A 12,087-nucleotide genomic window follows, 5' to 3' on the forward strand; every position below is an offset into this window, starting at 1 on the left:
CTCCAGTGTTCTTGCCTGGAGAACCTCCATGGACAGAGAGGAGCCTGGTGGGCTACAGGCCGTGGGGTCACAAAGAGTCGGACACAACTGAGCGACTAAGTACAGCACAGAGGATTTGCAAATTTTAAAAACTATTTACTTATTTGGCTATGTCAGGTCTTAGTTTTGGCCCACAGGACCTTTTGTTGTGGTGCATGAGCTCTCTAGTTGTGACTCGCAGACTCAGTAGTTGCATCACACAGGGTCTGAGACATGTGGGATCTTAGTTCCCCAAACAGGGATTGAACCCACATCCCCTGCATTGCAAAACAGATTGTTAATCACTGAGCCACCCGTGAAGTCCTGGGATTTTCTATTTTTAATGGCTTGTTGGTGTGGGGTTTAAGGGAAGTCTGCTAGGGGGCTTCTGGGAAAGGTTTTCCTTAGTGATAAGCGGGACACATGGATATTCTTTCCTTTTTCTTTCCAAAGAATTGCCCAAAGGATTTAATGTCTGGAACTGTGGTAGCCACCTTACAACCTGAGATGTTCAAACCTGAGGATGCAGATGAAATGCAAGGCTGAAAGATGGGAAGAATTTGAATTATTAATAATATGAGTGTGGTTTTCTGAATTAGCCAACTCCTGATCTATCTTACCGTCAGGTTTCTTATTGTATGAAATTACAAAGTCCTGATTGTTTAAGCAAGTTGAGTTGAAGTTTTCTGTTATTTAAGAAAAAAAAATCCCTGTAAACTTATTTGCATTTCATACACAGTAGGATTGTTCCATTTGATCTACAACCACATGTGATGTGACAGTATTTCATTTAAAAAATCTGTAAGTGCTGAAGAAGTTAACAGGCATTCACCAAGCTCCCAGCAATGGGAGAAACCACCCTCTTCTAGCTGTCAGTGGTGTTCAGAGCCATGGAGAATGGACGCTTACCCTGACTTCTCAGCCCTGTGGACTAGCTCTTCTTATGGGAGTTTCCACCAGTCCCTTTCTAAGGACCATTATTCAGAAGATGGCAAGGGAACTTTTAGGGACAGAGTCTTTGTTGCTATCGGCTTATCAACTGGTCCAGTTTGGATCTGAACTTGAGCTTGTTTCTATGCACAATAATAATGCAAATATTTCCTGTCTTTAAAGTCAGAGTTGGAGATAAGAACTTAAGATGTTTTATATTGCCTTATCATTCAAAATATCTTCTTTCTGGGGACTTCCCTGGTGGTCCAATGATTAAGAACCCACCTACCAATGCAGCAGATGCGGTTTTGATCTCTGGTCTGGGAGCTAAGATCCCACATGCTGTGTGGCAACTAAGCCTGCGTTCAGCAAAAGAAGAGCCCCTGCACCACAAGTAAGACCAGGCAGAGTCAAAAATAAATAAATATATCTTCTCACCTTCCAAAGAGAGGAATCCATTTCTTGTGGGAAATTGTTAATCTCTACCCTATTGACCTCAGGCATGGCTGTGTCACTTGTTTGGGCCAATGAAATGGGGATGGAAGTGAAGTGATCTGTATCATTTCTGAGCCGAAGTTCTAAGAGCCAGTGACTAGTCCATCGTGTACTCTTGTCTCTCTACTCTCTCTAAGACCATCAAAGTCCAAGATAGAACTGCACCTTCCTCTTGGATCCCAGTGAGGAGCTGAGAGTCAACCTACTCAAGATGGTTGTGTTGCATGAGTAAGCTATAAACCTTTGTTGTTATAAGCCTCTGGTTTGAGGGTCATTTGTTACTGAAGCATAACCCAGCCTAAGCAGACTGATACAAAAGTAGTCAATGAGAATATAGTTGGCGAATCCATGAAGATTTGTGAGAAGACCCCAAAGAGAGTATAGAGAAGAGAAATGAGAATCTAGGACAGGCCCCTGAGACACTCCAGTATTCAAGAGATAGGAAGAAGAAAGAGAATCAGAAAATGTGACCGAGAAGAAACAGTCAGACGTGGAAGGAAGACAAGGAGAGGGTGGTATCGCAAAGGTCAAAGCAGGAGAGAGTTGCAAGAAGGAGTTACTGAGGAATGGGTTAGATGCTGCTGAGGAGTCTTCTAGGGTGAGAACTGGAGAAGCAATGCAGGATTTAGCTATAAGGAGATTGTTGTTGGGGAATGCAGATCTGGGAACAGAAGCCAAATATAGGGGTTATGGAGACTTGGAATCGAGAAGGAAGTGGAGCCAGTAGAGGGAGATGGAGAAATGGTTGCAGAAAAGAGGACAGATTAAGAAAGGGATTTAATAAAAGAGGAGACTACCGATGGGCAGGTACTTGTAGAAAGGAAGCTTTGGAAAATGGAGGCTAAGAGAAGGATAATTTATGGAGGAAGGACATAAGAGGGACCAGAATCAGGCACTGGTCCAAGTTAGAAAGAAAGGCGACTCACTGATCTTGATGGGGAAGCAAGAGGAGGGTGGGGACAGGTAGGGTGTGGTATAGATGATGTGGAATTTCTACCTGGTAGCTTCTGTGAGGAAGAGAGCAAAGTAATCTGTTTGGAGAGAGGGAAAAGACATGATGGAGTCACTGATAAGAGGAAGCAGAGAAGACTTCAAAGAGTTGGAGTGAAACTTTCAAGAAACAGAGGTTTGAAGGAATAGTGACGTCATAGAGACTGAGGTAGGCAGAAGAGCCTGTTTCCCTGGATTGTAGCCCCAGGTTATTCATCTTCCTGCCCCCCTTTCCATGGATACTGATTATGAGGACTCTTTGCAGCTTTGTATCAATGACAGTCTTGGGTATGGCATGGAGGCATAACAATCCCATGCAGCCAGAATTCGTCAGCTCTGTGGGAAACCTGCCTTTCATTTCCATGCGTATCATTAAGGATGCTTTTGGCTGCAAGTAATAGTAAGTTTTGGGCTTACCTAGTGGCTCAACAATAATGAATTCTCCTGCAATGCAGGAGACACAAGAGATGTGGGTTCAATCCCAGGGCTGGGAGGATCCCCTGGAGGAGGCATGGCAACCTACTCCAGTATTCTTGATTGGAGAATCCTATGGACAGAGGAGCCTGGTGGGCTACAGTCCATGGGGTCACAGAGTCAGACATGACTGAAGTGACAGAGCATAGCACAACACAACAGTAAGTTTCAACTCAACTGGCTTAAAAAATAATTTGAACTTGTTATCTAACACAAAGTGAAGTAATGCATATAGACACAAAAATCCTTAACAAAATGTTGGCACGTAGACTTCAGCAGTACATCAAAAGAATTATACCCTACCACCTAACGGATTCATTCCAAGGATACAAGATTGGTTCAACATTTGAAAACCAATCAATACAATTCACCAAGACAGGCTAAAGAAAAAAAATCACATGATCATATCAATGAAGAAAAAACAGTTACCAAACACAAACATCCATTTATGATTTTTGAAAACTCTTAGAAAAAATAGGAATGAAAAGGAACTTCCTCAACTTGAAAAAAAGCATCTTGGGACTTCCCTGGTGGCCCAGTGGCTAAGACTCCATGGGGGCCAGGGTTTGACCCCTGGTTGAGAAACTAGATCCCACATGCAGCAACTAAGACCTGGCACAGCCAGATCAATATATAAATTTTTAAAAAAGAAAGAAAGAAATGAAAAGAGCATCTACCAAAAAAAAAACCCTACAGCTGACATTTACACTTACTGGTGAAACTGAATGCTTTCCCCCTAAGATCAGGAAGAAGGCAAACATGTCCTCTCTCACCCTTCTTACTCAACGTAGTGGTACAGTCCTATCCATTCCAATAAGGCAAGAAAAGAAAATGAAAGACACATAGATCAGAAACAAAAATGATTTGTAGCCAACACAATTCTCTACGTAGAGCAATGCTCACAGTGGAACTAAATAATTTTTGGTGATAACTTCCTCTGTGATATTTCTCCCAGCAAATCTCCAATCTGACAAGCCATCCCAGGTTCAGAACCACAGGTGGTTGAGCTGAATGAACCATGAACACAATTTTAACATATATCCTTAGACACACTCACAGATACAGACCATAGGTCCATGATAGACATTTGTCCCACTGATCTGACCCAGACCCAGACAGCTCTAGACATCTTATTTCTTAATGTAATGGCAGCTTGTGGTGCAATAAAATCTTCCCTTGTTGTGGTTGGAAAAATCCTTAGTGATTCTTTCACTCCTTGCTCATTCATTCTTTCATATTCTCTTTTAAAAAATTATTTACTTTTTTATTTTTGGCTGTGCTGGGTCTTTATTGTTGCACGCAGGAATTCTCCAGTTGCAGAAAAGAGGGGCTACACTTTGTTTCACTGCATGGCCTTCTCATTGCAATGGTCTCTCTATTGCTAGGCACAGGCCCTGCGTGCATGTGCTTCAGTAGTTGCACCTTGAGGGCCTACAGCATGTGAGCATACCTCATGGCTGTGTCCCACAGGCTTAGCTGCTCCATGGCATGTGGAATTCTCCCCAACCAGGAACTGAACCACATTCCCTGCTCTAGCAGGCGAATTCTTTTCCACTGTGCCACCAGGAAAGTCCCCGTTCTTTCATATTCTCTTCATTTCTCTCTTCCCATTCCCCCTGCCACATATGCAGTCACATATTCAGACACATATAAACAAGGTCAATGTTAGGAACAAATAGTTTATTTTTACATATTGTATAAAAAGTGCAAGAATAAATATAATTTAGGGGCTTCATAAAAAAATAGGATTCTAGAACCAATAATCCAGTGGAGGTAGTTGATGCATAAAAAATATCTAAGAAGGAAGGACAGGTTGCAGGCGGGTCTCCAGGGTCAGACACACTGGTCTCCAATGGCAACACATTTCAGGTCCTGGGTGAGGAGGCGGAAGAGGTTGAACATCACAGAGGCTTCGAGGCAGTCCTGGGACTCCTGAGGGGAGAGAGGGATGGCTCAGTATCTCCCACGCCTGGGATCCCAGCTGCCCCAGACATCAGTTTGGCTTCTCCGCTCACTCACCTTCTTCTGGGCCTCCTGAAGCCGGTGCAGCCAGTGGTGGAGGTGGCCCCGGGGCCTGGGGCTTGCTGTGGGCTGAGCTGGGACCTGTGGGCAGAGGAGAGAGGGGTGAGGCTGTGAGGCGGAGCCGGGGACCGAGGGGGACATCCAGGTGGTCAGAACCCAGACCCGGCCTGAGGCCTCAGCACTCACACAGGCCTGGAGCTTGGAGTGGATGTACCGCAGCGTGAGAAGGGGCCGCTCCAGGCTGTGGTCCAGGGATGAGTTAGCCATGGCCTCCAGGACCGTCAGTGTCAGGGCCAGCTCTGCCTTCAGAGCCACGGGGCGCTCCCACACCTGAGGAGGAGACAGAAGACACGTGAGAGCTGCACGTGAGAGAGGGACAGTTGAGGGGACAGGTGAGGGGACAGGTGAGGGGACAGGTGAGGGGGGTCAGGTGAGGGGACAGGGGAAGGGACACAGGTGAGGGGGTCAGGTGAGGGGGTCAGGTGAGGGGACAGGGGAAGGGACAGGTGAGGGGGTCAGGTGAGGGGGTCAGGTGAGGGGACAGGTGGGGGGGACAGGTGAGGGAACAGGTGAGGGAACAGGTGAGGGGGACAGGTGAGGAGGGCAGGTGAGGGGGACAGGGAAGGGACAGAGGAAGGGAAAGTCAGGGTCAGGTGAGAGACACAGTCTGCATGGTTGGCTGAGGGGAAGCGCAGGGGAGGACAGAGAGAGAAGGACACGTGAGAGGAGGGAGGGGCACCTGCAGAGCCAGAGCGGGTGAGGGCAGGTGGGCCTGACTCTCCCAACTCACCTGCAGGTGCTTCAGGTCCCGGGTCCTGGGGAACAGGCGGGCGCTGCAGTCCCAGTCCTTCTGCAGGAGTGAGTCCTCCTAGAGAGCAAGGGCAAGGTCAGATCACAGCGGGAGGGACGGAGGGGGGACCCCAGGGAGACCCGAAGATGGCCAACAACAGAGCAGGGGAGGTGAACTTCCCAAAGGATGGTAGAGGCTCATCCAGGGCAGGACAGGAGATCGCCCACTGCGGGGAGCGGGGAGGCCAGCCCCGTGAAGGGAGGGCAGGCCCGCCTGCAGCCCAGGTCGTCTAGGAGCCCACAGCAGGGGGCTGGGGGCTCATCCACTGCAGGAGGGGTGGGGAAACTCACAAAGGCATCCTTGGCCGTCTTGAAGGCCTGCAGCTCTTGCGGGGACAGAGACTTGAACTCGGCCATGTGGCAGCCCCTGGCAGGTGGCACTGCCCTGGGGGCAGAGGGCACAGGAGCTGCCCCTGTCCTGCTCAGCGCCGCGGTCAGCAGCATCAGCACCAGCACCAGCATGCAGCCCGGGGCCATGTCTGCTTCAGGAAGGATAGAGAGGTGAGGTGGGGAGGGCGTCAGGCAGGGAGGGTGCAGGCTGTGGGGAGGCGAGGGTCCCAGACAATGATGTGGGGGCTCACCCAGCTTCATTCCTGCTCTCTGGTCTCTGTCAGAATGGGGCATCAAGTGTCCACTCTGAGGCTGTTGCCTGGGATCTCAGTCTTGTCTGGCGTCTCTGACTTCAGCCTCCTCTTCTGAATCTCGGCTCCTTGCTCCGTTTGTGTCTCTGAACTTCCAGCTCCGTCTGAGGTGTAACTGCTGCCTGAGCTCCATGGTGCAGCTTTTAGCCTGTGCAGCCGGGCAATTCCAGCTGATGTACGAAAAGTGAAAACACAGCTACAGGCTAACACTGGGAAAGCCCAGAGCAGGGCGGAGCCAGTGAGCCAGGTGAGCAACTGAGCGAAAGAGAAACTGACATTGATTTGTGCTCACCTCCGAGGAAGTGAGTAATGAAGACGAAATCAGGACTGGAGTAGCTTCAGCCCCACAAGGGCGGGTCTCCTGCAGAGACCAGGTTGATTTAGGACTGGGCGGGGAGGGGACAGAGGGATTTTCTTTTTTGCAGATGCCCCAGTGCAGGGAATAGAAGGAAAAGGCACTTGTAGAAGCTGTTACCTTGAACAACCTGGACCTTCCAAAAGGGAGGCTGTTCGGAGGATGAGAGAAGATCCAGGGGTGCTGTTGAGGGTGGGGAGAGGGGGTCAGAAAGGCAAAAACACTCTAGAACTAACAGAGGAGACCAGCTCCTCCCCACTTACTGATAGTGACAGAATGGGGGAGGGGTGGAGTCTGCACTAACATGTTCTCTGATTGTCAGGCACAGAGTGACCCAGGAATAGGAGGATATGCTATGAAATTGGGATGTGACTAAGACTTCAGAGAAATCAGCTGGGTTTGAGAAGAATGCCTTCATTCACTAAGTAATTATTTACTCCCTACTTTGGGTCAGACCCTTTTTAAGGTGCCAAGAAAACAGTATTGAAAAAAAATGAAAGACAATCCTTCATGAAGCTATTTACAAGAAAAAGGTACCAGAGAGTATGGGATGGAGGATTAGGCATGTGGGATGTATTATGTCAGATAACATCAGATAATGGAAAATGAAAGAAATGAACCAGGGTTGAGAGCAGAGTGGAAGGGAAAGTTTGCATTAAATAAGGTAATGAAATGACACTTGAGGGCAGACCTAAAGGAAGTGAGGGAGGGAGCTCTGTGGAGATCTGAGAGGGAGCCTTCTAAGAAAAGGGAACAGTCAGTGCAAAAGGAAAAGAGAGAGAACCTCCTGCTTTTGTGAGCCTGTCTATGTCTCTGCTGCAATGTGGTCTTGAATACTCGTGATAGCACCAAAAACATCCATGCTTACCTACATTTTAAATACAGAAGACACTGCAGGGACCCAGAGAGGTTAAGAAAGTTGTTCACGGTCACACAGCAAAGAACTAGTGAGGGCAGGATATGAACTGAGTTTTGTCTGACAGCAGACAAGTAACTCAACAGCCCCAGTGTGGCTAGATCTGGACTTGGAGGGAATGGATTTCTCCAACAGAAAGTGTGGAGTCCTGGAGAGGGTGGACCACAGTCCTCGTCTGGGAATATCTATGAGTTCCAATGCATAATCATGTTTCCAAAGCAACCACAGGGATGTGCCTTGGACACCTACCAGTGTTCTGGTCAGTTTCTGTCAACTGCACGCACCTTATATCAGGGGAGAAGATATCCCCACAGCAGTGAATCATGAAAATTGACTGTTTATCTGAAAATTCCTAAATACTGTTTCTCTTAGAAAGGAAGTTCAGGGGAGTGGTTAGGAGCATTGGAGCTGGAGGTAAATATTCTGGGTTCAAACCTGGTTCTGATCACTAGCTATGTGACCTTGGGAAACAGTCTTTGCACTTGGCTACAATGGTTGCCCATCCACAGGTCAGAACAAATGAAAGAAGTACAGTTTTTGTGCATTTATGTGTGTGGTGATTTAATGGAGACCAGTTATTAAGGCCATTCTGTGACTTCAGCTGGAAGCTTCAGAAACATTATCTCAATGTATATTACTCACTGCAAGAGAAGTGCAATAATGTCATGGCATAGATGAAAAAACAGAGGCTCAAAGAGAAGCAATTTGTCCAGACACACAACTATGAAGTGGCAAGGACAGAACCAAAACTCAAGTCACCTGATTTCCCTGTTTCAGCATTTTGTGATCAACAGCCCCCCTCACAATGATCACAGGAGAAACAACCAACAGAAATGCAAAAAATATTTAATAATTGGCAATAAATTAACAACAGAAGACAGAATAGCAAATACATACAGAAACTTCATCAATACAAAACACACAAGTTATGGAATTAAAAGAAAAAAAACAAAAACAAAAAACTGCTTCTCAGGACCTTTGGCTCCTTCACTACCCAGTCCATCAGGGAATGAGGCCTCCCCAAGGGGGAGCTCCAAAAGTCACAGGTTCGTGGACTCTCAAGGCGACCACTGAAGGTTCAAAGCTGGAATTGGAACTTGTCACGGGACAGGGGTTCCTGTAACTACAGAAGTAGAAACCGGTCCATGGTCCGTGGTGGTGGTCAGCGATCAAGGCAGACACGGACTCCAGTCTTTTCCTGGGAGGTTCTTAGGGCAACGCATCCCACGGGAATACCGCTGGTTTCAGGGAAATCCTCCGGTCTTTAGGGAAAGGGCGCCTCTGGCACCAGCGCAGGCGGCTGAGAGACCCCCTGGGTCAGTGAACCCTCGCAGGAGGGCGGCGCGCGCAGCCAGGCGCCCTGAGCGCTCCGGGTCCAGGCGGAGCGGCGGCGGCATCACAGACAAGGCCCCGAGTGCGCCACCAGCCGCAGGTCCCACGCGAGCAGGTGCAGGAGGTGGAAGATGACGGTGGCTTCGTGGCACCGAGGCGAGTCCTGCAGCCCGGGAAGGAGGCAGAGCGGGGCTGAGTCAGCAATCTCCTTCCCGAGAGACACCCCGCTCCGGACCCTCAGGGCTCCAAGCCCGGCCCCCGCCCCGTCTCCACCTCCCGCGGTCCTCCCTGCGGTCCAGCCGCGCTCGCGCCGGCTCCACTCACAGCTCGGCGAGTCTTGGGACGCCTCCCGGGCCGCGGCGGGGACCTCCTCCAGGAGCCTGGCCGGGCCAGCTCGAGCTGGAGCGGGGAAGGAGGTCAGCGAAGGCGGTGGAGACCCGAGCCTGCCCTCCCCTCCCCGGTGACTCGCGCCCTCTCCCTTCCGGCGGCCGCAGAGCAAAGGCGGGAGGGTGCGAATCGTGTCCGTGCCCGTTTCCGGGCTCAGGGGGACAGCCTCGCAGTGCGGGTCGTGGCCCTGAGACCAGGGGCGCAGAGCGAGGCGGGAGCGGCGCGGGGCCAGGCCGCCGAGCACTCACGCAGGCCGCCACGTCCCGGCCCGCGGCCGCCAGCAGCTCCAGGGTCTGCCCGACGCCGGGGAAGAGCTCGGGGCTCGGCAGGCTGCTCAGCACGGCCTGGGCGTCGGCGAGGTCGCGGGCCACCCGACGGAGCATCGCACAGGACTGCGGGGACCCGGCTGGAGTTAGACGGGGCGGCGCCCGAGCCGCCCCCCACCACACACACAACCCCGCCGGCCTCGGGCCTCACCGACGGCCGAGGAGGGTTCCTCTTCTGGCGGATCGAGCAGTTTTGGGGCCCCCAGCTCAGCATCTCTTCTTCCTGCGGGACAAGAGCTGGGGTGATGCAGGGCCTCCTGGCCAGGGCCCCTGGAGCACTGGGACGTCGAGGATTCCTGGGCGTGGATCAGTGGGTCGGGACGGTGGTGTTTTTCGTGTCCCGCACCAGGCTGCGCTCTGATGAGTGAGCGGAGCTGTAATGCTCCCGCGCTCTTTGTGCGGAGCCTATGCCTAGACTTCGAGCCGAGTCCGCCTGGAGGGGGCGTCCCATCTGTGATGCGCTTCGTCTTGTATGACAGACCACCAGAGCCTCAGGGAAGGGGTCGGGGTTCACAGTTCTGGACTCCGAGATCCCCCATGCACCTACTAGACTCTAGTTCGCCAAGGCCCCTCGGGACAAAGACTGGCATCCCTGAGCCTGGCGGTGCCAGGGGCTGAGGGGCGGGTCCTCTGAGCATCACTCACATAGTGGTCCCTCAGCGCCTTGACATCCAGCAGCGCCCGGGGGTCCAAGGAGCGATAGTGTGAGAGGAGGCAGCGCTGAGGCTCTGTCACGTCGGGGTCGGCAGCTACACCCGTGGTCGCCAAGACCCACAATCCCACGACCACTGCGACTGCGCCACTCTGCCCCATCTCCGCTCCTGCTGCAGGCGACGGATGTCAGTGAGCCCAAAGAGAAGGCCCTGAGTCCAAGCCCCTGCCTCTGGTTAGACTGGCACAAGGACGGACCCTCACAGCGTGGACGCTGATCACACCCAGGGGAAGAGGCAGGGAGGGTCCTGACACCCCTCCTACCCTCAGCCTCTCTCCCCTCACTCCTCACCTGCACTGTGTCTTGGGTTCCTGGCACTGCAGCAGGGCCTGTCTTCCACTGGCCTCTGGGTGGTGTCCAGAGTGGTGCCCACCTGGGTCGGCGGTGCCTGCACCCTCCATGGTGGCTTTTAAGTGTTTTTAACTGAGACCAGTGAGCAACCGGGCTTCCCCGGTGCAGAGTATACTTTCCCAACGTCAGTGCTGGCCATTGATCGGCCCAGAGGGTTGTAGGCAGGGATGTGAGGACTTTAACCCACAGTGGGGCAATGCCAGCAATGATGCCACCCCAGCTAACTGCCAACACTTCCAGTCCCTTTCTATATCCTTTCACTTTCATCACCCTGGGTGTTGTTATCTCTTTTCTATAATGCCAATTAGCTCTTACACAGTTACTAGGCCCTGTTCCAAGGTACTGATATGTACTCATCTCACTTAATGTTCAAAAAATGACACTGCAAGAATTGTTCTATTATACCTCCAATTTGCAGATGGGAAAACCGTGGCACGGTAAGACGAAGGAACTTCTCCAAGATATGCAGTTCATAATCGGCAGAGGCAGAATTTAAACCTGTTTTCAAACCAGCTTCAAAGATTATCTCTAAGCCATAACTACTGCCGCCCTCCCCCCCATATCTGATTTAGTGCCTCCTCTCTTTCCTTTTCTGTCCTCATTTCATTCTGTTTCTCTTTCTTCCCTCTCTAGTCACCTCCCCTTTTGTCTCCACCTCTTTGATCCTGTTTTTGTCTTTGTCAGTAACTTCATTTGTTTCTTATTCCTTTTTTTTCACTGAGAAATGGAGTATTTCCTGCCATATCAATAGACAAGGATGTCACAGCCATCAGTGATTCCGGCCCTCTGAAGGTGAATTTCTGAGCCCATGAAGGAGAACAACATCCGGCAGCCACCAAAATTAACCACTCCCTACGGTGAAAGCTGGGGAACTCAGGATACTGGCCCCAGATAGCGGAGATGCATATGAAAGGAATGATTTCAGTGAGTCCAGACTCTTCCATCTTTGCATACAAGGAAAAGCGCTGAATTCCTTAACTTGTGGTATCTGATTTTCTTTAATTCACAAAAATACTTTTGATGTTCAGACTACCTACCCCTTGATGCAAATTTCAATGTAACCTGACTCCCTCCGCCTCCCACCTCCTCCAAGTAGTTCTCCCAGGACCACTTGAGATGCTGCCTCCTGGACTTAAGTCCTGAAAATTTCCACCGAATAAAATGTAACTCAACTTTTAGGTTGTGACTATTTTTTTAGTCAACATCGCAAGCATTCAAGCGTCTCTGTGTGTCTCTGTCAGTCTCTTTGTTTAGGTTTAAAAATAAAATCTGCTGGGCTTTCCTGGTGG

The 12,087-nt window shown here is 50.6% G+C and overlaps 2 protein-coding genes across 3 annotated transcripts; both read right to left on the bottom strand.

Annotated features, from left to right (window-relative positions):
• Positions 1-4,639: 4,639 nt before the first annotated feature.
• LOC133051087 (interferon lambda-3-like) lies at positions 4,640-6,516 on the bottom strand. 2 transcript variants are annotated; one of them, XM_061135479.1, is made up of 6 exons: positions 6,360-6,516; positions 6,070-6,257; positions 5,720-5,797; positions 5,116-5,259; positions 4,927-5,010; positions 4,640-4,839 (listed from the first exon to the last, which is right to left on the bottom strand). In XM_061135479.1, exons 1-6 carry the CDS (start codon positions 6,400-6,402, stop codon positions 4,741-4,743), a joined length of 636 nt encoding a protein of 211 aa, XP_060991462.1. In that variant the 5' UTR covers positions 6,403-6,516; the 3' UTR covers positions 4,640-4,740. The 2 variants fall into 2 exon arrangements, with proteins under 2 accessions (XP_060991462.1, XP_060991452.1); XM_061135469.1 differs by having other exon boundaries at positions 6,070-6,260.
• A 2,518-nt stretch (positions 6,517-9,034) lies between these two features.
• Positions 9,035-10,848, bottom strand: LOC133055087 (interferon lambda-4-like). The gene is made up of 6 exons (XM_061140558.1): positions 10,821-10,848; positions 10,381-10,559; positions 9,887-9,958; positions 9,658-9,801; positions 9,347-9,421; positions 9,035-9,185 (listed from the first exon to the last, which is right to left on the bottom strand). Exons 1-6 carry the CDS (start codon positions 10,846-10,848, stop codon positions 9,087-9,089), a joined length of 597 nt encoding a protein of 198 aa, XP_060996541.1. The 3' UTR covers positions 9,035-9,086.
• Positions 10,849-12,087: the final 1,239 nt, after the last annotated feature.

The sequence above is a fragment of the Dama dama genome, chromosome 4 (genome assembly GCF_033118175.1).
Source record: "Dama dama isolate Ldn47 chromosome 4, ASM3311817v1, whole genome shotgun sequence".
In the NCBI taxonomy this organism is placed as follows: Eukaryota; Metazoa; Chordata; class Mammalia; order Artiodactyla; family Cervidae; genus Dama; species Dama dama.

Bases quoted from the DNA above. Each gene is read 5' to 3' on its own strand.
- LOC133051087 (XM_061135469.1), bottom strand. From the start codon at position 6,402: ATGCCCCATTCTGACAGAGACCAGAGAGCAGGAATGAAGCTGG. The intron at 5,798-6,069 runs GTGAGTTTCCCC...CTTGCTCTCTAG, and splicing joins AGACGGCCAAGGATGCCTTT to GAGGACTCACTCCTGCAGAA. The intron at 4,840-4,926 runs GTGAGTGAGCGG...CTCTCCCCTCAG, and splicing joins TTCAGGAGGCCCAGAAGAAG to GAGTCCCAGGACTGCCTCGA.
- LOC133055087 (XM_061140558.1), bottom strand. From the start codon at position 10,848: ATGGAGGGTGCAGGCACCGCCGACCCAG. The intron at 10,560-10,820 runs GTGGGCACCACT...CGTCGCCTGCAG, and splicing joins TGCAGGCACCGCCGACCCAG to CAGGAGCGGAGATGGGGCAG. The intron at 9,959-10,380 runs GTGAGTGATGCT...CTTGTCCCGCAG, and splicing joins AGGCGCTGAGGGACCACTAT to GAAGAAGAGATGCTGAGCTG.